The sequence below is a fragment of the Dasypus novemcinctus genome, chromosome 20, assembly GCF_030445035.2.
Source record: "Dasypus novemcinctus isolate mDasNov1 chromosome 20, mDasNov1.1.hap2, whole genome shotgun sequence".
In the NCBI taxonomy this organism is placed as follows: Eukaryota; Metazoa; Chordata; class Mammalia; order Cingulata; family Dasypodidae; genus Dasypus; species Dasypus novemcinctus.
In genome coordinates, this window is record NC_080692.1 from 41,196,463 (window position 1) to 41,220,167 (window position 23,705).

Genomic DNA, 23,705 nt, shown 5'->3' on the forward strand with positions numbered 1-23,705 from the left:
CTACATATAATATTATATTGTGAGAAAATCCAAAATAGAGTGTATATAAATGTGTCTGTCAAGATTAACTTTAATAAAAGATGTGATAAGTGACAATATACACTATATATTATAAAGTTTTACTATTTGTAGAGAACTAAATTTTTTCTGGTTGACTATAAAGAGCTGATTATTGTATGAGGCTTTATTGAAGAACTAATCAATCAGATGATATAGATTTTCTCCTTTTTATGTCAGTAGGTATCGTCAGCGTTTAGTTTATCCTCTGAATCATGATGCTATATCATGTACTATTTTACTACATGCGGAAATATTCATTAATTAACTATTTATAAAGCGAAATGTAGTTGCAGCACCATTGCAATTAGTAAGCTTTTTTATAGCCTTTGGAGTGTTTTACAGCATTTTAATACTTGTTTGAAATTGATAGTATATGTAAGATCTGTACAACCTTGGGATAAAATGTAAACAACTGCACTATTAGGAAGATATTAAAGTAGAGGCTATATTTACAGTGTCGTCTTTCAAATCTAGCTATGCTGTAAACTGATGTTTGCTGTATGCTCCTCCTGATTTGAAATAGATGAAAGAAAATGAACCTATTATCACCATGGTTCACACAATGATTGAGAACTCGGCGCTCAGACCCCAACTGTACCAGCAAGTAAGGTCTCGGAGGGTGAATGGTACTGCTTTATCATGTGCAGAATCCCTCAGTGACGGTTTTGGTTTTTCCTCAGACTTACTCATAACATTGGTCTTATTTTTATTTGTTGTTTATGTTTATTTGGAAAACCACAATTCATTCATGCTTTTCAAGATGCTGCGGCATATTTAGCATGGCTTTGCAGAACATTTTGCTGTTGACTATTAAGTGTGCCATTTAAAGTTTTTGTGCAGAGTATTTAATTGATATGTACTTGGAGGTCTGCAGTACATTTGCAAAATTTTTAATAGATGGCCATTTATTTTGATCAACCCTGTAAGCATTATAACTGATTTTTAGAGAAAATACTTTTTTTTTTTCCTGTCAAGGGTAACTCCTCACCCACCATTGTTTTAGGATTAGATTAGATTTGTATGGGAGTTGTTTAAATCTAGTTTCTGGTCTCTTGGTGAATGAGATCAAAATAATTTTCAAAAGAAAATGCTGTGGTATGGTAAAACCTCTAAAGAGAGCCATTTCTTAACCCACTGGGAATGTCTTTTCCCAGTATTTTTACCGTTCTTTGATCGTCATCAGGATAGTCATATCTTACCCCATTATTTCCCCAAGTCAAAATACATGTCATGGAGTTCGTTTGACTTTAAATCAGGAGTCTTGGTAATCTGCAGATCTGCAAAATAAGTCATTATATACATTTTTATCCAATTATTTTGTATTTCATAGTCTAAATGTTCCCAGCTGTGTGTTTTGCAACATCAGCTTCTTCCACTTCAGTACCGTCAAAACTATCCTGGTCTATGACCTGTTACAATATTTAAAAATCATACAGAAGAAGAAAATTAACTAACATGAAAAATGAATATATAATGTGTTTTGATTAAAGTATGTAAAAGCACCTGATAAAAAGAAGCATCTTGAGCTTAGACTTGGAAGGCCTCTCATTTGCTTCAGTAGCTTTAGGACCTGTGTCACGGGGACATGGAGATTGATAGAGTTGGTGGGAGCTCAGTTTTCGGCACATTTGAAGTACGTTATATGATTGGATGTAGTCTTTAATTTTCAGTAAAGAGATAAAATATTAAATATTTAAAGTTAAACAGCTTTACTCTTCAAGAAAAAACAGAATCTTTCGATTCTTACAGTCACCCCATTATTTAACCTCCATTCTCCTCTCAGAGTGCCACACTGAGAACCTTAACCAGCACTTATTCTGGAATTGATATATTTTTCCGTGACTGGAGCTGTCAGTTTATGATTTTGTACAATGCTAAGTTGACATGAGCTCAAAGGTATTTTGCTGTAATTGGTTATATTTTTCATTTTTCACATTTTGCATATTTTCAATAAGAATGATAGCTTGGATTTTGGATTGTTGTTTGGTTTGGTTTTTTCTTTTTTATATTGATCAGTATTTAGGGTTGATGATGCAGAAGCCAATTGATGACTTGAATTATACAGTTGCATTAAAAGTTCCATTTGGAGGTTTTTAAAAACGTGAGGATACCTGAGACGGGTCACTACTGAACTTGAGTACTGAAAGAAAACAGAGATTTGTATAAATATATTTCTTCATATTAATACTTGAAAGAAAAAAAATAGTATAGAACAGAAAGAGCTGAATGTCTAATAACAGCAGTCATGCCTGAGCATGGCAGGGCAAGCAGTTATCAGGAAATCAGTGTTGATTTGAATTCTATCAATGCTAGGGAATCTTCAGACTGTCTTCTAATCAGCCACTAGTATCCATTAAATGGATAAATATAATGGTCAAGACACATTTCTTAAGTTTTTTTTATACATTTACATGAATTGAAATTATTTTTTCCAGATATCCTTTTTCATCTAATTATCCAAAGAAAATCTTTATGAAAGCTTATGCTTGTACAGTGTTATGGTTTGCATTTCTGACATTGCATTACAATGTTGTAAAGATAGGTTCCTAATATTTATCTGGAAATACAGTGGCAAAATAATATTTTATAACCTTCATAGGCAGACATATTTTCCCTCAGGAGGATCTTTTATGTTTACATTTTCTTTTTGGAAAGAGGAGGATTCCTGGGAAATAAAATTATAAGGCAGTAAATTTTCTTAAAATTGAATGAAAACAAATGCTAAATAAATGAGTATCGCAATGAAAAAAAATCCCCTGCACTTATTATTCTACCACCTTTCACAGTTAGCATTTAGGTACCATAATTTTTATTAGCCTTCATAATTAATATCAGTGAAATTAATCACCTGATCAATAATTGTTCTAAAAAAGTATGGACTAATATCAGCAAATGCCTACAGTCCTGTAAGCATTTTTCCCCTCATCAGATATAATATCTAATATTATAAAATTTTAAATTGTTTCTTTAAGTCCTTTTTGGAGTTTATACATATATTCATATACTTTTAAAAATATATATAGTTCACATACTTAAAAGGAATATTATAGACAGCTGAATTATAATTAATATAAATAAATTTATCTTAATGCTAAGCCAGTTTTTAAAAACATAAGATACATTATTAAAAAAGGTCTGAGTTTCTAAATACATAAAATATAGTACTGTCCTTAAATAGTGAAGTCTATATCATAAATTTCTAAAAATCAAATTTTTGATTGCTATACTGCTCAAGTGTATATAATTATTACACAGCTCATTTTTTTCATTTGCTTTTCTAGAGTTGCTAAGATACTTAAAACAGATATAATATTCAAACCCAGAACTTTTTTTAACTGAAAATGAAGTTGAAATGATTTTTAAGTATAATAATGAGTATTACATATGCAGAATATTTGTGAAGTTACATTTTTCTTATTAATAGGATTTTCAAATTGAAAACTAAACAGCAAACTCTTTCAATCCTAAATAGAAATTTTTTAAATTATACCCATCTTTTCTTTTAAAAAAAAAAAAAGCAAATGTAAAATACAACATGCTTTCAAATCAATTTTTAAAGTAATAGTTTTGTTTTCTTAGGTTTTTCTTCTGACTTCTAAAAGCTGAGTGTAGGAGAAGATTGATTAATTTAAGACTTGGATTTATTGATAATCAAATAATGAGTATCTTTATTGAATAATTTAATAAAAGGTTTAAATAAATTCTTCAAGGGCACTAAAAATTATAACAAAAATATATCTGGCTTATGTGTGCAGTATATTTATATGGTCATAGCTACAGATCATTCCAAAGTTAAGATTATGCAGTACACATTTTTCTTTTTTTGTAATATGCCAAATGATGTTAAAAAGAATATGCAGAAAAGATTCCCTAAACAAAAATACCATACCAGTATCCTAAATATTTACTGCAAATAATTGTTTCCAGTTAAAAATAATGGTGTTTTTTCAGTTGATACTGGGATGTAGGACATTTTAATCTAAAAGTAGTGATTATAAAACTTCTCTCACATTCCATGGTTTAGTAAAGCTGCCTTGCATTTAACTTTAAATATTGACAGAGTACAGTTGGACATCTTAGTAGCTTAAGGCTTTCATCTTTAAGTTCTTGTAAATGTGAAAAATGTAATTTTTACACTGTCTTAAAAAATTTTTTGTGGATTTGAATATTTAAAAACTTATTTTCCATTACTTTTCAAATAGTATAAATTCTTTTCTTAGATTTAGGTGCTTTAATTCAGAGTAACAATTGACACTTCAAACACATCAAATGATCTTTATTTAAAATAATGTGCAAGTATTCTAACTTTTGTCATTAAATTCATTTTTCATGTAATGTTCATTTCAATGAAAGTTGTATAGTTTAATCACTGTACATACTCTTAAGTAGTCACACATTCATTTGCATGAAGTATGTGAAGGTAATGTCTTGAAACATATAAATCTTATCTAGGGTTTTTTACTGTATGTTTGGAATGCTTATATTTTTAACCTTTTCCTGATCCTCACATATAGAGATCCATTCAAAATTATCTTCTGTTTAAATTATGCCTCCTTTTATAGATGTAACTGTTAAGCAGATTTTTTCATGCCTTCTTAAACATTTATAAGACATTTATATACTATGAAATTCAACTTTTTCCAAACTAGAAGTAGTTGTGACACATCTCTCCTATCCCCACCTTGAGGAAAAAAATGTGCCATTCAGTACACACACAGTGGCCCCTACTATGTTTTTGTTAACTGTCTAGAATTCAATGTTAAGTCAGAAGATGAGAGAGAGAAATATTGCCTGCAGAGGCTATGATATGTGGTATAATTAACTGGATGGCTATTGAAATCTTGGTATGCACAATTAGAAATTAGTATTTATCTGACCAAAAAGCATTTGGAAGAAGCTAAAGAAAGGCTATTTAAATACACTGGATAACAATTCTTGACATTATAATAAAGCAAACGGTGTCAACCAGCACATAGAAACTTTTTTTGTAATTTGACTATCTGTTGTAATATAGGCTTTCAGTTTTACGAGGTTTTGACTGATTTTCCTCTTTTTCAATTAAACCCATCCTTTTCCTCCATTATTTTTTAGTTCTTAAGACAGAAGAACAAGATAAGTCTATATTGTGTATGTGGTTTTGTATATTATATATATGTATACAATGTTAGAGGTTTTGTTAAAATTGTACTAAAATGTGTTGGCGTTTGATTGTACACATACACAGTGTCTAATTACATATATACCATAAAGGATGGTTTTCACTGTTGAAATACGCTTGATTCAATTATTTTATTCCAGTTGCCCTGGTTGTATTTGTCAATTTTTCTTTAAAATAATGTGTGTCTTAAAAATGGAAAATGTAAAGGTGCTCTGTAATTTTTGTTTGACCAGCTTATTATTTTGTTTGGCAAACTTAACATCTTCTTATGTATCTTCCATATTCTATCACTGTTAAGTATTTTTCTACTTTTGTAAATATCTGTGTTTTGAATTAAGTTTCTAAAAATATAAGAATCATTAAAATCCCATTTTTTGTTACACTGTTGTATATTTTTAACATAAATCTAAAATAGTATGATAGCCACAATGTATTTTTTAACATTATTTTTAAAGTTGTCACATGACATCTTTCCTTATAGCTGTCTCAAGATGAATGTAGAGGTACATTATACAAATACAGACCTGAGGAAGTAGATATTGATGTGAGTATTAATATGATACATTATTATCTGTGCTCTGTTAATGTTCTTTGCCAAAGCATTGGAAATAAGCATTACCAAAAAAAAACTCCTCTCATGCCCTCCAAAATAACATGAAATAAGTTTGCACTTTTTCTTCCTGTGTACTTAAATTAAATCATTACTTGTTTCTCTCCCCACCACCCTTGTGGTTAGCAGATGAACATATTAAGAATCACTTACATGAAAGTGGAAGACTGTTTCTGATAAAATATTGTGGCAGACTGAGAGTCGAGGAGCATTACTATCTATGTCTTCAGAAGAAAGTATCAGCCTCTAGAAATTCTATCACTGCTTCCTTTTTTCATTAAGTTTAGACTTTTATATCATATTTTAGGTCACTGATCTGCTGTGTATTCCTGTTTATATGTGTATCTCATTTTCCCCTCTTATTCCCTGGCTTTATTCTATTGAGTTTTGCCTCCTTACCCCTCATTGCATCATCTTTCCTTTGGTGGTACTTGAATTTTGCTATTTGACAAAGATGAAAGTCTCAAATTTCTTACTTGTCATTGTGAGTTATAAAGTCAGAAGTTTTGAGATATAGTTAAAATCTAGGGTTTTTTATTTGAAATACTACAGCACCTATATTATAACGTATCTTAACTTTTTTTTAATTGGCTTTCCCAAGGTTCAACTCACATTTTAATGTGAAAATTAATGATAAAAGAGAATTGTTTCATTGTAATATTGAAATTTTACCAGAATAGCTTTTCATATTATCAAAATTTAAAAATTAGGGTATTGCTAATAATTTAAAACATTAAATCTATTAAAGGTTATTTTTCCCCATTAGCAGTAATTTTTTCGTATTATAATTATTTCTAAGAACTTGAGTATAATTTAAAAATGTGTAAATAATATCCAGTTGGTGCTTTATATTAAAGACTCCACATAATACTTAACCAGGTGATTGTAGAAAAAAAAATGTTTGGTTATCAAAAATGTTTTAAATTTTGCAGTTTAAATAGTATGATTGAAATGCTTTTTTACTTTACTCTGCATGCATATTTTTAAGAATTCTGTCTTTATAAGTGGTGTTTTTTTTGTGTGAGTGTACTGATTGAAATAAAGATTTACCCTAATTAGTTATTCCTTGACTATTTTAAATGTGTTTTCTTGTCACACTGTGACTACCTACCTCCAATATTAGGAAAAATTAAAAATTGCTAACAAAAGACCTCTTTTATAACCTAGGCCAAGTTAAGCCGATTATGTGAACAAGATAAAGTGGTACATGCTCTAGAAGAGAAACTTCAGCAGCTCCACAAGGAGAAAGTAAGACAATTATGTTTATCATCTACAATTGATGTTATCTTATTAGCCGGACATTGATAACTAAAGTAAAAGGAATTAATTCTCTCATGCAGAACATTAAGTGTAATTATTTTTATTACAATAGTACACGCTTGAGCAAGCTTTGCTCTCAGCCAGCCAAGAGATAGAAATGAACGCAGATAACCCAGCGGCCATTCAGACCGTGGTGTTGCAGAGGGATGATTTACAGAACGGGCTGCTTAGTACCTGCCGGGAACTGTCTCGAGCCACGGCCGTAAGTAACGGATTCTTTTACTTACCGAAATTTTATGTGGGTCTTTTTTATTTAATTGCTTTACAGAGGTGAAAACTACTCCTATTTCTATCGTCTATGCAAATGAAAACTTTTTTAAACAAATGTATTTATTTTACAAATAAGTTTGTAAATTTTATTGTATTAAGAAAATAAATATTTCAAGGATTTTAGGAGATTCAGAATAATTTTGGGACTCATTTCCATTAAAGGCACCTGTGAAAAGCTTTTAAGGCTCTATCAACATTACCATTTCAAGAGTTTGAGTTTAAGTTAGATGATAGGTTTGAATAAGAAATATAATTAGCAGAACCTTTTAACCCCTAGTCACATGACTTTTAAAGAGTCTCTTTTGATTACCAAATGGCAAAGTATTACCTAGAGTTTGTAAATTGAGTGTTCTATGAGTTTAAACAGTCTGCTTTAGAGCCTGTGTTGTGGTCATCTCTAAACATAGTAAGAGCACCTACCCATGCAGCCCTTTCCAAGAGAAATCCTAGCAAAAGCCACCCTCTTAGAGAAGAAAACTGCTGCCATACCTTTATCTGTATCTTCAAGGAGTTGTTTAGGCAGCTTTTAAAAATGTCTGCAGACGATACAGCTAAATTAAAAAGGGTCTTTCCAAACTGGCAAGATACTAAAGTCTAAATATGGATTCATTCCAAACACTAAATTAGTAAACATTAGAAACGGTGAGGTGTTTTTGAAGGAATATACCCAGCCCATAGTTTTAGATAAATCACAATGTAGTTTTTGTGATTCTTAAATGCCTTATATTTCTATGCCTGTTAAAAAAAAAACTTGTCTTTCTCTTATCTCATTTGAGAAATCAGAAACCATGCCTCATTTATTTTTGTAGCTCTAGCGTCCAACACTATAGTGATATGCATTAAAAATTTGACAAATGATTGAGTTGCTTAACTTACCCAAGTATGAAGCTAACAAATGCTGTGCCTGGAGCATAAATCCAGGTCTTCTAACCAGAGTCCTGAAGACTTAGACCCCTGTGGATTTTTATAATATAGTCATAAAAATATATGCACCTGATGTGTGTTGTCTAATATTACAAGGAAGCAGTCTCTGAGCTGATCAGTGATGAGTAGGATGAGAAGAAAAGAGAGGTGGAGAGTGGTCCATATAAGACAGAGAAGAGAATGTAGGAGACATGTTTGGAGAAGCAGGAAATTCGGCTGACTAACTGACTGCAGTAGAGGATTCCTCTTAGAGGACAGGGAGTTTGAGTTTAGAAAGGGAAAATAGGGCTAAGCTGTCCATGCCAAGCTAATGAAAACCTCGGTGTCCCTTTGAGAACTTGAGTCAAATCAAAATGGCTTAGTTTCAGCATTTAGTTGAAAACCATTTAATGATTTGGTGCCTGATCTTAAAAGTCCAATTTGAGGAAATTCTAAGGATGTGCAATGTTCATTTCCACCCAGCTGTTTTCTTTCCCTTACCAATTTAAATTAAACCTCACTAGTGGGCTTAGAATCTGCTCCATCCCAACACTAACTCCAACTCTTAAAAAGGGGGTTTGTGTTAAAACCCACAATAGAAATAACCCTTCTTTGAGGAGCACTTTCTCACATTGCTTGTTTTGTTTTTTCTTGTGTTCAGCATCAATCAGTGATTATAAACACACACTCTGGAAACATTCTTCTAAGACATGTCCTACTTTGTAGGATACACTCCATGTTATTTGTGCCTTTATGTAAACTTAATTATAGTTGTAGCTTAAGACTAGAAACATTAATGTGTGCGTAACATCCTACTGAACATATAGTTGGCACTCAGTGAATGTTGATTAGACTGAAGTTGGAATTACATTTTTGTTGGCCGAATCTCAGAGGAATCCTTTGGTTCTTTCCTACTCCATTCACAGCATTGGTTTAAATCCAAGCCCCAGGCATAAAAGTATAGCACAGGGTTTCCACAGATCAAAGCATTGATTCGGAGAACATCTCACCCAGTAGGTAACAAGGTACAGAAAACTAGGATTAGCACAAGGCAAACATAGACTACAGTCTTTTCCCTTTACATTTAATTCTTAATGCTGCATTTCCTCTCCTTGCCTCCACTTATTACCTGAGCCTGTCTGGAGGGAAGAATTGGTGTGAAGTCGGTTTTACCTGCAACTGAGCATTCAGTGTGCCGCTGCCTTAGCTTGGGTTCCCTTCTGAGAGCAAAGCCTGATTTGAGGAACTGGGTTCAAATTGTTTATTTGGGCGATGAGTCCAGGATGCAGAAATTAGGGGATAAAGAGAATGACCAGGAAAGGCAGAAAAGCCAATAAACAGCTATTGAGCCGTTTCCCCCTGTGCACAGTAGGGATTTGAGCCCACTGGTGACTTTACAGGAATAAGAAGAATACTTCATAATTTCCCCCTGGAAGGCTGGGCTATCACCCACAGGCTAAGTTGCCCAGGTGCCTTCATGTACCTACATTTCCAAATTCCCTTTGCAGGCAGCTGACTTGTGATAGGACACTGATCCGCATAAAACTGTACATTTTATGTATGTTCATTCATATCAGGTGGGCCATTACATTTTTATAATTTCACATATATGGTCTCGTTTAATCCTTAAGAGAATCCTGTGCAAAATAAATAAAATTATTACCTCTGTTTTATTTTCCTTTATTACCTCCGCTGTGCAGATGAAGAAACTGAGGTTCATGGAGGTTAAATGACTGGCCAAGCTGACATTATTAATAAGGAACAGAGTTAATACCTAAATCTAGGACTTTTTAATTCTAGGGCTTCTGCATTTTCTACTCGACTGTGTGATCACATAAGTTGTACTTTCTGGCACTTGAAATCTAAAATTAGCATCCTATCAGAGAAATTTCAGACAATCAGAAAGCAAGAACAAACAAAGGCTCCTAGTCATCCTCAATTGTGCTGGGTAAGACGGCTTATGCATTTATCCACTGAAAAATAATACCAATATGTGAAATAATAATCACAAATATTTCCTAAGCATTTATTGTGTGCCAGGTTGCATTATAAACGCCTTATATGCACGTAATCCACCTAACTCCTCCTTGACTTGGATACTATTACTATGTTAAAAATGGAAAACAGGTGTAGTCCCTTGCCCAGGGTTATACAGTTAATAAGTGGTATGAATAGACTTATATTAAACTTGTTTGTCTTCCTAGAACTGGATTCTGGATAGGAGAACCATAACTAAACTGCAGCTTTTAGACTACATTGATCTGCTAGGGTTTAGAGCTTAAAGGAATAGGGAAGGAGCACGAGTGGACTGCCGTAGGGAGTGACTAGAGCGTTAAATAGCTCCGTGTATGCATTCTGAATGTAATAAAGTGCTAATGAAAAGCAAGATGGTAGCAAACTGTAGTTGTTGTGTGTGTTTTGCAATAGACCTGTCAGCATCCCTGAATTCTTACAGAATGATCTTTAAAGGACTCTAAGATAGTGTAGTGATTCCATGATTAATAATACAAAATCACAAAAAATAAGAGATAGGAACATGTTAAGCAATACCACAGGAATTCAGTTAGCAAAATCTAGAATATGAGAATTTCTACAGGACAAATAACCCAGGCTCTTCAATAAAAAAGTGGCAAGAGAATGAAGAGAGAGGGGAGGTTTGTTCTACTTAAAAATATATATTTTTAAAGGAATACATATTCATAATTTCTACAAAAATAGATTCAAGGATTCATCAGCCAAGTGTGATATGTTGAATTTTGTTTGGATTCTGATTTGAGCAAATCAACTGAAAAGACTTTTATGAGACAATCGGGGAATGCAAAAACAAGATGTTAATCACTTAATATTCAGGAATTGTTCATATTTTTAGGTGCTTATATTTTTAAAAATAAGAATTCCCTTCTCTGTTGTGTTTATGTTTTTTTTAAAGTACATACAACAGTATTTATAGGTGAAATGATAGTATGTTTACCATTTACTTTAAAATAATCCCACAGGGATAGAAGGGAGATGCTAATAGATGTAACAAAATGAGCTGTATCTTGACAATTGTTGAATTTGAGTGTTAGTGGCGCTGCTTTTGTGTATGTTTGAAATCTTCCATTTTGTATGTTTGAGAAAGATTAAAAGAAAATCCAACAAAATGCTAACTAGAAGCATGGTGCAATAATCTCTTTTCTTTATCTTCTCCTGTACTCTCTCTACTTTCATAATTATAAAAATGAATTATACCTAAACCTTTATATAGTAAAAGTAATCACTTTCTTTGAGATGGTTTCAAAGAGAACATTAGAACTGAAGCTAATGATAAGAGTTAAAGATTACTATAGGTAGCCAAAAAGTAGAGTGACTGCAATTGTTAAGATAAATTAGAAATTTGAAATATAGGTGTTAGCTCTGTAATTATGGCTGCTTTAGTTGATCTTCAGTTTATGCAATTTGAATTTGGTCCCTTTTTAGATCCTCTTCGGCACAAAAAAGCCAAGATAGTCATTTTTACATAGTAGTATAGAAAGGCATGTCATGTGCTCAGGAAATAATGATTTTTATTTGAGTAACCATAGTAAGAGGAGACAAGTGTAAAACCATAAAAAGACAGATATTCTTTATTTTCTTGAAAAAAGTTGTTCAAATACCTACACTTGTTCCAGATTTATGCTAAGAGATCTCTTCATCCTGGACGTAAAAATGCAATCAGATTATTTCTTTTGATTGCTCTCAAGAAAAAAAAAAACTGTTTCCAAAACTCAATTGGCAAGATTATTATGCTTAGGTGACAGTGACCAAATTAACCTTTGTGTGCATTCCTAATCCTCAAAACATAATGGTAAGTTATGTTTTGTTTAACATAACTTTTTGTTCAAAACATAAACATAAGTTATGTTTAACAGTTTAAGTTAACTGTTACAGTAATTTTCCAAGATTGAGTAATGACATTAATTTACAGTATCACTTACATTTGAAGAGGTATTTATAGTTTAACTTAAATTAAGACACTAATAATAATAGTAAGTCTATACTATGCTCCCCCATTTTGAAAGTGAAACCGAAAATATACTGTGCATTCTTTACCATCGCTGTAATGCTTCATTTGTAAAATAGAACAGGGAAACAATGAATTGACTGTTCTTAAATTAAGACTCAGAAACCCTAATTTAGAGGGAAACCAGTCTAGTGGCTCTAAGCATAACAATGGTAATAAGTATTTACTTGCTTATTTAAAAGGGAGGCAGTGTGACAGTGACATAGAAAGGCAAGAATTTGAGACTTTTTGTTTAGCATGTTTTAGAACTCTTCACATAGGTAGATTTTGCTTTAGATTGCTATTGATTCTGGGCAAAAAGAGGAAAGTTATTGTTACATTGAAAATTTGGAAATGCATCATTAGTCCTAATCTTTTCCTAAAAATCATTATATTGTAATTGTATCTGCTATTGTTCTAGTTATTAAAATCCTCATTGATCTTTGTGTAATCTGGCCCTTCGTTGCAGCAGAGTGTTACAGACATAACTTGAGTTGAGCGCGCACACACACACATACATACACAGCGCTAAATCTTGGCTCAGTACAGACTATAAAGTAACTACTGAGACTGCTGTTTACCTGCTAAACAAATTATTTTCAAATCTTCTGCCATTCCTGCAGCTCCCTTCCCCTCGATACATGCACAGATTATATCTGGCCACCATCCATATCAAGAAATTGAAGTTTACTAGTATTCTAGCTGCTCCTCTACTATGATCCTGACTTAAAACTATAGATCAGTTTTGCCTGTTTTTGCACTGATGTATGTAAGTGTAATCAAATAGTGTATATATACCTCAGCATGTTGAGGTTCACCCATGTGTTTGTGATTTTAAGAGTTCATTCTCTTAACTGTTTGGAATGGAATTATCTTTTTTTTTGAGATCACTATTCATATTCAAAGATTTTAACATTGTACTTACATAGTGTATTAAATTATTTTAATAAAATAGCCAGGTCTTGGGAGGAAAGTGATGTCATGCCAGTGCTGCCCCTTTTCTTGATATAATAGCTGTCCCTTGTTGGCTTTTGTTACTGCCCACCCATAGTCGTGTGTCAGGAGCTGGGGTAAAGGCAGAATTCCAGGTAGGCCTAGCAGGATTATGGGACTGGGGCCAAATTCTACAGTGCAGCAGCAGGACTTTCCAGATGAGAAAAATTTTAAATATGTTTCTCTACCCCTAAAATTTTGGTAATCGCTAACTCAATCTCTGTATTTCATACGATTCTCTAAGAAAGACCAGGATCTTCTGAAACGTTGTTGTATTTAGATGCCTCTTCGGCACATTTGGGTCCACTTTGAGTGCACGTATTTCTTAGCTTAGGTGTTAGCCTGGCGGAGCCATCTTGCTTATTCAGTGGACCTGCCATTGGTTCTGTTATCCTCCTTTCACACTCCCTTAATCAGTTTTTGTGATATACACAAATTAAAAGATGGCTTGAAGCCGCTTTATTAAAAGAGTTCACTCTCTTGAGATCTTTATTCAGATAAATACAATTTTCTGAAGTCAAGTAAGGATACTAATAGCTGCATAATATAGATGAGATAAAAATCCTTAGTTCTTTATCGCTGACCATTTTAAGATGTAATTCATTGTGAAACCTGCTTAATAGGCCCCCTAAATTAATTATATAATATAGATATGATAAAAAATATTGAGTACTTATTTCTGCTTTTTTAAATATATTTCATTATAAAACCTGCTTTGGGGCATCTTAAATTCAAAAAGCAATTATTCTAGAGTATCAGGTGTAGTTCAGTGGTTGAGCATCTGCTTCCTACATACGAGATTCCAGGTTCAATCCCTGACCCTAGAACCTCAAAAAAAAAAAAAAGGCAATTATCTCAGTGGCCCAGATTTTTAATATTCATTTAATTTTTTAAAGTGTGCATCTTAATTCTTCATTACCTACAATTTTTCAAACGATTTTAAGCCAGTTGCAGAACACAAGAAATAAAATAAACTTTTAAAAGAGAACCTTTAGAAAAAATATAAACTTTTGAAAGTGTTGGGGGAGGCGGATGTGGCTCAAGCGGTTGGGCTTCCATCTACCATACAGGAGGACCCGGGCTCGATCCCCAGGGCCTCGTGGTAAAGGTTTGCCCACGTGGCAGGCTGTACAGCAAGATGATGATGCAACAAAAGAGAGATGCAGGGGAGAGTCAAGGCGAGATGCAGCAGAAACCAGGAACTGAGGTGGCGCAAGTGGCAGAGAGCCTCTCTCCCACTTCGGAGGTCCCTGGGATTGAATCCAGGTGAAGATTAGCGGAGAAAAATGAGAAGTGAAGACAAAAAGGAACAGACACAGAAGATCACACAGCGAATGGACACAGACAGCAAAAACAGCAGGGTGGGGGGAGGGAGGCTGGAAAAAAGTGTTGGGGGAGCAGGTGTGACTCAAATGGTTGAACTCCTGCCTCCCACATGGGAGGTCCTGGGTTTGGTTCCCAGTGCCTTAAAAACAAAAAAACAAACAGCAAACAAATGGAAAAACCAACTTGGGGGAACCAGGGTGGTTAAGTGCCGGCTTCCTACATACAAGGTCCCAAGGTTCAGTCCCAGGTTCAATCCCCAGCCCCAGTGCCTTAAAAAAAAGTAAGACAAGTAAACCTTTAGGAACTGGAGCATAACCTTTCTTCCACTCAGTGCCCTCCTTCCTTATCCCTTATTTCTTTATTCTGTTGTTAAAGTTTCCCAGGGGAGTTTCCTTCAGAGCAGCTCTGGTTGTAGGAGGTTCTTCATTTAACAATAGCAGTCAATAAATATATGTTGATTGCCAACACCATGCTAGATGCTGGTGATAAAATATTGATCAAGTACTGCCCCTGCCCTCATTTCATTAATTTGTTAGCCTCATAGTGTGCTCTAAAACATCTAGAAAGTAATTATAAACCCACAGAAGAGTAACTATATCCCTATAGGGATAGAATCCCTCTAATAGGGTGACATGAGAATATTTTTTTGACAACCTGTAGAGTCATTCTATTTTCAGTAGATGAAAGGCCATTAAAAACCAATTGTCATAAATACTCTGATTTTCAGGGTTTTTATGAATTCCGCCCCACCCCCCACCCCCACCCCCACTCCCCACCTGGAGAAGATTATAGATGGATCATGGCTATATTGCATGTCTCTAGATAGAAGCAGGATTCATTGAATTACTTACATCATTACATAAGTTAGTTTTTCACATTTCTATAAATTTATTCTAAGTAAAGTCATGCTAAAATAAAAATCATGGAATCCACATATTTCCTCTCATGGATGAATAAATAAAAGTTATAGAGGGTTTTTGGTTTTGTTTGTTTGTTTTAGCATTGAACCCAGAACCTTGTACATGGGAAGCAGGTGCTTAACCACTGAACCACATCCACTCCCCAATAAGAGATGGGTTGTTTGTTTGTTTGTTTATTTGTTTTTAGGAGGCACCGAGGATTGAACCTGGGGTCTCATACATGGGAAGCGGGTGCTCAACCACTAGAACTACATCTACTCCCCTGTGGTGGCGTTTTATTAGTAAATTTAAATACAGCAGAAGTACAATAATACTTAAGTTGTTCAATAAATTGTTGAAATGAACTAAACATAAAATACAGTAAAGGCAAATTTATTAAAAAATTATTTGCCTAATATAAACTTGATGATTTTTAAATCCAGAAAGGGTATAATTGTAGTGATAACACCTAAGAGCACATTTCCCTACAAAAGTAATTAATCCTCTCTGTTTTAGGAACTGGAACGAGCTTGGAGAGAGTGTGAGAAGTTAGAATATGATGTAACGGTTACCAGGAACCAGATGCAAGAGCAGCTGGATCTACTTGGTGAAGTTCAGGTAGAAAGTGTAATGCTTTTACTTTGTTTTGATGGTTTTTTTTTCCCCATTGTGATTTTTTTCGTTGTGATAACATATTTATAAACTAAAATATGCCATTTTAGCCACAATTACGTGTATAATTCAGTAGCATTAATTCCCCTTACAATGTTGTGCTACCTTCACCACCTTCCACTACTAAAACTTTTTCATCATCCAAAACAGACACTTTATACCTATTAAACAATAACATCCCCTTCCACCTCTTCCCTCTGTGTGCGGCTTATCCTACTTGGTGTGATGTTTTCAAGGTTCATCCATGTTGTCATATGTATCAGAACTTCATTTCTTTCTATGCTGAATTGTATTCTGTTGTCTGCATATACTACATTTTGTTTATTTATTCCATCTGTAGGTGGACACTTGAGTTGTTTCCACCTTGTTGTAACTGGTTTTAACTGATACTAAACCCACCATGTTAGATTCATGCATATCCTTAAAATAGTTTCCATTACACTGGCTACCTCAGTTGTGCCTTTGAATACTTTCAATGATAGGAACCTTACTGTCTCACAGAGTAGCCCTTCTCATGGTTTACAAGTTCTTTATTATACTGGGCATATGATGAGCCCTGTGGTCTTTTCTTCTCTTGGCTACCCGTCTCAGCTCTGTCAGCAGCTCCTGCAGGAATATGGCATTGTATTCCTTCACAAGTCCATCTCTGTCATTTGGAATTGAGTGTTGAATTGTATAAATTTATCTAACCATGATACTTTTATCCTTTTTGTAAAAATGTAATCCATTCTGTATTAAAAGAATATGATCAATAGGAAGATCAAGTTCCAGATGATAGTTTGCTTATCTGTGCAATGAAAATAGCAATGCCTGTCTTAATGTATTGTTCTGAGGAATGGAGATAATATGTTTGGAAAAATAATCAAAGGCACTTAATAAAAAGGCAAAGAAAAAAAAAAGGCACTTCATGCCTATGACCCTATGTAAATTCACTAGAAACCCTTTGTATTCAACAAATCAGTAGAATGGATAAAAGGTCAGTGTAGCAGTTTGATATAGTTATGAATTCCAAAAATAGATGTTGGATTATGTTTGTAAACTGGTATGTACCTGAGCATGATTGCTTATGGTTAGGGCTTTGATTCGGCCATTCAGTAGGGTGTTGAGTCCCCGCCCCTTGGTGAGTAGGACTCACAGATAAAAGGCATAGCAAAGGACAGAGTTGGAGCTTTTTGTTGCTGGCGTTTTTGATGTTGGAGTTTGATACTGAGGCCTTAAGCTGGAGCCCCAGGAAGTAAACACACAGAGGAAAGATAAGCCCTAGGAAGAAAAGAACACTGAGCCAGGAGAGAAGCAATCCCTGAGAAAAGAAGAATCCTGAGCCCAGAGAGGAGCAAACCCAAGAAGAGAGGAACCCAGGAAGCCTGAACCCTCGCAGATGTTGGCAGCTATCTTGCTCCAACACATGAAAATAGACTTTGGTGAGGGAAGTAACTTATGCTTTATGGCCTAATATCTGTAAGTTCCTACTGCAAATCAATACCCTTTATAAAAACCAACCTATTTCTGATATTTTATATCAGCACCCCTTTGGCTGACAATTTAGTAACAAGGTTGGGGGGAAGGAGTGGGGAAGTGCTTTTGCAATTACCAAAATGCTGGAATGGTTTTCTGAATGGCTAAGAGGTATTTTTTGGAAGAATTGTGTTATGCTTGATGGAAGAGGCCTAGATCACGTTGAAGAGACTGTTGATAGCAATATGGATGCTAAAGAAACTTTTCATGATGCCTTAGAAGTAAATGATGAAACTGTTATGGGAAACTGTAGGAAAGGCAATCCATGTTTTAAAGTTGCAGAGAACTTAGCAAGATTAAATCCTGGTGTTTTAGGGAAGGCAGAATTTGAAAATGGCAAGTCTGGGCATTTAGCTGAAGAAATTTCCAAAGGAAATCCAGAGAATGTGGCTTGGCTTTTCCTTGCAGCTTTTAGCAAAATGTTAGATGAGAGAGATACGCTGAGGACTGAACTGTCAAGCACAAAGACAACAGAAAGTGATTCTGGAAACTCCAAGTCCTGGAAATCAAGCTCGCAGGTGAAAGTGCCCCGTTGGAGGACATAACTAAACTTGGAACTTGTACATCCGGATTGAAGATGCAAATATCTAGGAAAGACTTGTGGAAAGTCTTACTGTCTGATATCTCGGGCCCCTGCTTCCTACATGCCAAACCAACAAGCTTTTTGAGAGAGCTGTATGAATAAAACCACTGTCGGCTTGTACTAAAAGGTACATGGAAAGGAGAGATTGAAGGAGAAACAGCTTTAAGAGCAAAACCATGGAAGCTGAGATCTGAAATTAGGGCATCACCTTGGGCCAAGAGAGGAGCCCCACCCATGAGTACAGAGAGGTTGAGTTTGCCCCATCAATTGAAGAGGTAGTTGTTCCCACCCGATATTCAGGGAAAGTATTGCAGGGTGCAGAGAGGGTGGAGTACATTTCTCAAGGATTAGGGTGATTAAGGTGAGAACACCATATGTTGGAGAGGGGTAGACCTGTCCCCCAAAGATTAGGGAAGGCCAGATGGTCAACTCGTTGTTCAGAGAGGGTTGAACCTGTATGCCAAAGGTTAGGGAGGATGTTGCCTTCACATCACTGTACTAGGGGGCTAAGACTCTAACCCAAAGATTGGGTAAGGTGTGGCAGTCACTCCATTGCTCTTTGAGGGTGAGGTCTAAAGCTTGGTCAACACCCAGATTCTTGATGAGGGTGGAACCAACAAAATGGCCATTGGGCAAGCCTCTGGAAAGGGTGGGTACTCATGAGGCACCAAGGAGAAGAAACCATCATCTTAAAAATGACTCTCAGACTTTGAAATTGAATGAAGGATGATCTGCAGGTTTACTGAATAGTAGAGGATCCACAACTCATGTTTCCCTCCCAATTTTCCCTTATTATAATGAAAATGCTTACCCTTTGTCCATCCATTTGTGTATTGGGAGCATATGAATTGTTCTATAAGTTTCAGAGCTCTACAGCAGATGGGACTTTGCCCCAAGACAAACTGTATTTCTTTTAATTGATTGTGATATAATTTAGTACTTGCATTGTTACTGATTTAAGGTTTGTTTTAATATTGTAATGTGTTTTTGGAATTCAGAGGGGGGAGTGTACCAGTTTGATAGTTAAAAATTCAAAAACTAGGTATTGGATTAGTTTGTAAACTGGTTTGTACCTCGGCATGATTAAATTATGATTAGGGCTTTGATTGGGCCACATCATTAGGGTTTTGAGTACCTGCCCCTTAATGGGTGGGGACTCACAGATAATAGGCACGGCAAAGGACAGAATTGGAGCTTTTTGATGCTGGAGTTTTGATGTTGGAGTTTTTTTGCTTTTCGCTTGGATTTTATTTATTTCTCCCCCACCTCCCCCCCCCCCCCATTGTCTGCTCTCTCTCTCCATTCACAGTGTGTTCTTCTGTGTCTGCTTGTATTCTCATTAGGTGGTTCTGGGAACCAATCCTGGGACCTTGTGGAGTGGGAGAGAGGCAATCATTCCCTTGCGCCACCTCAGTCCCTGGTCTTCTGTGTCTCTTGTTGTCTCTCCTCTGTGTCTCTTTTTGCTGCACCAGCTTTCCACATGGGCTAGCTCTCCTGCACAGGGCAGCATTCCTGCATGGGCCATCTTGCCACATGGGCCAGCTTGCCTTCACTAGGAGGCCCTGGGTATTGAACCCTGGACCTCCTATATGATAGACAGGAGCTCAGTTGCTTGAGCCACATCCACCTCCCAATGTTGGAGTTTTGATGTTGGAGGTTTGATGCTGATGTGTTAAGCTGGGGCCCTAGAAAGTAAGCACACAGAGGAAAGAGAAGCAAGCCCTGGGAAGAGAGGAACCCTGAGACCGAAAAGAAGCAAGACCCAGGAAGAGAGGAACCCAGGAAGCCTGACCCTTGCTAACATTGGCGGCCATCTTGCTCCAACACGTGAAAATAACCTTCATGAAAGAAGAAACTTATGCTTTATGGCCTGGTATCTGTAAGCTCCTACCCCAAATAAATACACTTTATAAAAACCAACCAATTTCTAGTATTTTGCATCAGCACCCTTTTGGCTGATTAATACAGTCAGTAAGCTTGACTTATAAAAGATCAATTATTCTCTCTGTGTTCTCTCCAGTATTGTAGCCACCAGCCACATGAGGCAGTTGAGCTCTTGAAGTTGACTCATGTGAGTCAGGAACTTAATTTTTATTGTATTTAATTTTAATTATATAATTTAAATAGCCAAATGAGACTGTGACTTCCATTGGGCACTACAGCTACATTATCAATAATCAAATCAACTACAAAAATAAGTTACTAAATTACATAGATAAAAGTGATAATATCTACTATTTAAGGCAGGGGTTGGCAGACTTGTTTTCTAAAGTATCCAGATGTTAAATATTTTGGGCATTGCAGGCACATGCTCTGTCATGTGTTTCTGTTTTTTTGTGTTTGCTTTAACAATCCCTTAATATTGTCAAATCTAACTTAATGAAAAATGTTCATTATAAAATGTATTTGTAATACATAAAAGAAACCTAAATAAATGGAGGGATGTACTGGGTATACCATGTTCATGGATGGCCTGATTTAACATTATGAAGATGAAATTCTTCCATAAAGTACAATTCAGTTCCAGCCAAATTTCCAGGAAGGTTTTCTAAAGAAATTGCCACAGTGGTTTTAATGTTTATAAGATACTAATAAAGACCCACAAGAAGTTAAGATATTTTGGTATAGCCTAAAATGTAGCATTGCACATATGACCTTCAACTACTTACTCTGTGTCTCAGTTTCCTCTACTGTAATATGAAGATAATAATACCTGCCCCTGTTGGGCTTATGATTTGGATTCAGTATATTGATTTTTTTTAAATACATCTATGGTCACTTGGTTTTTGACAAGGGCCCCAAGTCCAATCAATTCGGGGGGGGGCGGGGCGCATGGATCTCTTCTACAGATGGTGCTAGGAAAATTAGGTATCCCTTTGCCAAAAAAAAAAAGTGATAGTAACCCCCCCACCTCACACCATATATAAAAATATGGTGGATCATAGATCTAAATATAAGAATTAAAACTATAAACTTCTAAAAGAGAACATAGGGAAACATTTTCAGGACATTGTATTAGACCATGGTTTCTTAGACTTTACAATAAAAGCACAAGCTACAAAAGAAAAAAAATGGATAAATGGAACTTCATCAAAATTTAAAACTTTTGTGCATCAAAGAACTTCAACTTGAAAGTAAAAAGACAACTTACAGAATGCAAGAATGTTTGGAAACCATATATCTAGTAAGGGTTTACTTTCCAGAATATGTATTTTTTAAAAACAGGTACAACTCAACAACAAAAATACAAACAACTATTTAAAAATGGACCAAGGACTTGAATAGACATTTCTCTAAAGAAGATATACAAATGACCACTAAGCATATATAAGATGCATCATTAGCCATCAGGGAAATGCAAATCAAAACCATGATAAGATACCACCTCACACCCACTGGAATGACTACTATTTTACAAATGGAAAACGTCAAGTGCTGGAGGATGTGAAGAAATAGGAACCCTCATACATTGTTGGTGGACTATAAAACGGTGCAGCCATTGCAGAGAACAGCTTGTCGGTTCCTCAGAAAGTTGAGTATAGAATTACCATATAACCCAGGAACCCCACTTCTAAGTGTATATCCAAAAGAATTGAAAGCAGGGACTTAGATATTTTCATACCAGTGTTCATAGTGGCATTATTCACAATTTCCTAAAGGTGGAAGCAACCCAAGTATCCATTTACAGATGACTGGATAAACAAAATATGGTACATATATACAATGGGATATTATTCAGTCATAAAAAGGAATCAAGTTCTGATACATTTTACAATATGGATAAACCTTGAAAATACCATGTTGAGTGAAATAAACCAGACGTGAAAGGGCAAATATTATGTTATCTTATATATATGAAATAATTAGAATATGCAAATGAACAGAGGCAAAAATTAGAATACAGGTTACCAGGGGTGGGCTGGGGCATAGGAAGTTAATGCTCAGTTGGTAAAGTCTCTTTGGGAAGCGGACTTGGCCTAGTGGTTAGGGTGTCCGTCTACCACATGGGAGGTCCATGGTTCAAACCCCGGGCCTCCTTGACCCATGTGGAGCCGGCCCATGCACAGTGGTGATGCTCGCAGTGAGTGCCATGCCACACAGGGGTGTCCCCCATGTAGGGGAGCCCCACACGCAAGGAGTGCAACCCCATAAGGAGAGCTGCCCAGCACGAAAGAAAGTGCAGCCTGTCCAGGAATGATGCTGCACACACGAAGAGCTGACACAGCAAGATGACGCAACAAAAAGAAACACAGATTCCTTTGCTGCTGACAACAACAGAAGCGGACAAAGAAAAATATGCAGCAAATAGACACAGAGAACAGACAACTGGGCTGGGGGCGGTGAGGAGAGAAATAAATAAATAAATCTTTGGGGAAAAAAAAGAATTTCTCTTTGGGATGATGAAGAAGTTTTGGTAATGGATAGTGGTGATGGTAGCATAGCATTGTGAATGTATTTAACACCATTGAATCCTATACTTTAAAATGCCAGAAATTATTACTTTTACCTTAAATATATTTTACCAGAATAGCACTCTATAACACAGAGTAAACCCTATTGTAAATTATTGACTATAGTTAAAAATGTCGTTATAATAATGTTTCATCAAATGTAGAAAACATACCACACTAATGCAAAATGTTAATGATAGAGAAAACGGGGGGATGGGGGGAGTACATGGGAACTCTACTGCTTGATTTTCCTGTAGACCTCCAACTGTACTATTGAAAAAAATAGTTAATTTTTAAAAGTAAAGGCATAGTAGAGGAAAAAACAGACCATTGGGTCAGAATAGACAGCTCAGCAGGTAGAGCTCAGAGGTAGAGCGTTTTGACCACAGAATAGAGTGGTTCAGCAGCAGACGATGCATATATGGTTGCTTGGAATGTTTTATTATAGGTAGGGGAAAGACGGATTGTTAATAGGTAATATTAGAAAAATAGGCTCACTGTTTTGATCCCTAGCAGTAGTAGGAAGGTGAGCTCCAGAAGTGTTGGAAACCTAAACATGGACAGTAAAACTAAAAAGCTCATAGCAGGAAATATAAAGTGGGGATGGACTTTTCTACCATGACTCAAAAAATAAAATACTGTCCACAAAGAAAAATAGTTTAAAGATTGAACTCTAATTATTTCCCTGCAGTGCAGAAAACATAGGCAAAGTTAATGGATGGCACACCAAGAAAAGCTATCTTTGACCTCTGTAATTCAGGTTTATCTAGATTTGGAAGAACTTTTCCTTTTTTTTTTTTTTTCAAGGAGGTACTGGGGATTGAACCCAGGACCTAGTACATGGAAAACAGGCACTCAACCACTGAGCTACATCCACTCCCCAATGAAAGTTGTTTTTTTGCTTTCATTTGTTTGCTTTGTTTT

At 35.4% G+C, this 23,705-nt stretch overlaps 1 protein-coding gene across 17 annotated transcripts in view; it reads left to right on the forward strand.

Annotated features, from left to right (window-relative positions):
• Nucleotides 1-23,705, forward strand: part of PLEKHA5 (pleckstrin homology domain containing A5) — a 250,461-nt gene that overhangs the window by 198,326 nt on the left and 28,430 nt on the right. For 7 of the 17 annotated variants that reach the window (XM_058282862.2, XM_058282863.2, XM_058282865.2 and 4 more), the window contains 4 exons: nt 5,700-5,762; nt 6,996-7,076; nt 7,201-7,350; nt 16,077-16,178. In XM_058282862.2, the coding sequence (XP_058138845.1) occupies nt 5,700-5,762; nt 6,996-7,076; nt 7,201-7,350; nt 16,077-16,178 (396 nt within the window). Of the gene's footprint in view, nt 1-583; nt 665-5,151; nt 5,188-5,699; nt 5,763-6,995; nt 7,077-7,200; nt 7,351-16,076; nt 16,179-23,705 lie in introns of all 17 variants that reach the window. The other 10 variants (XM_058282854.1, XM_058282857.1, XM_071210200.1 and 7 more) reach the window with 2 other exon arrangements.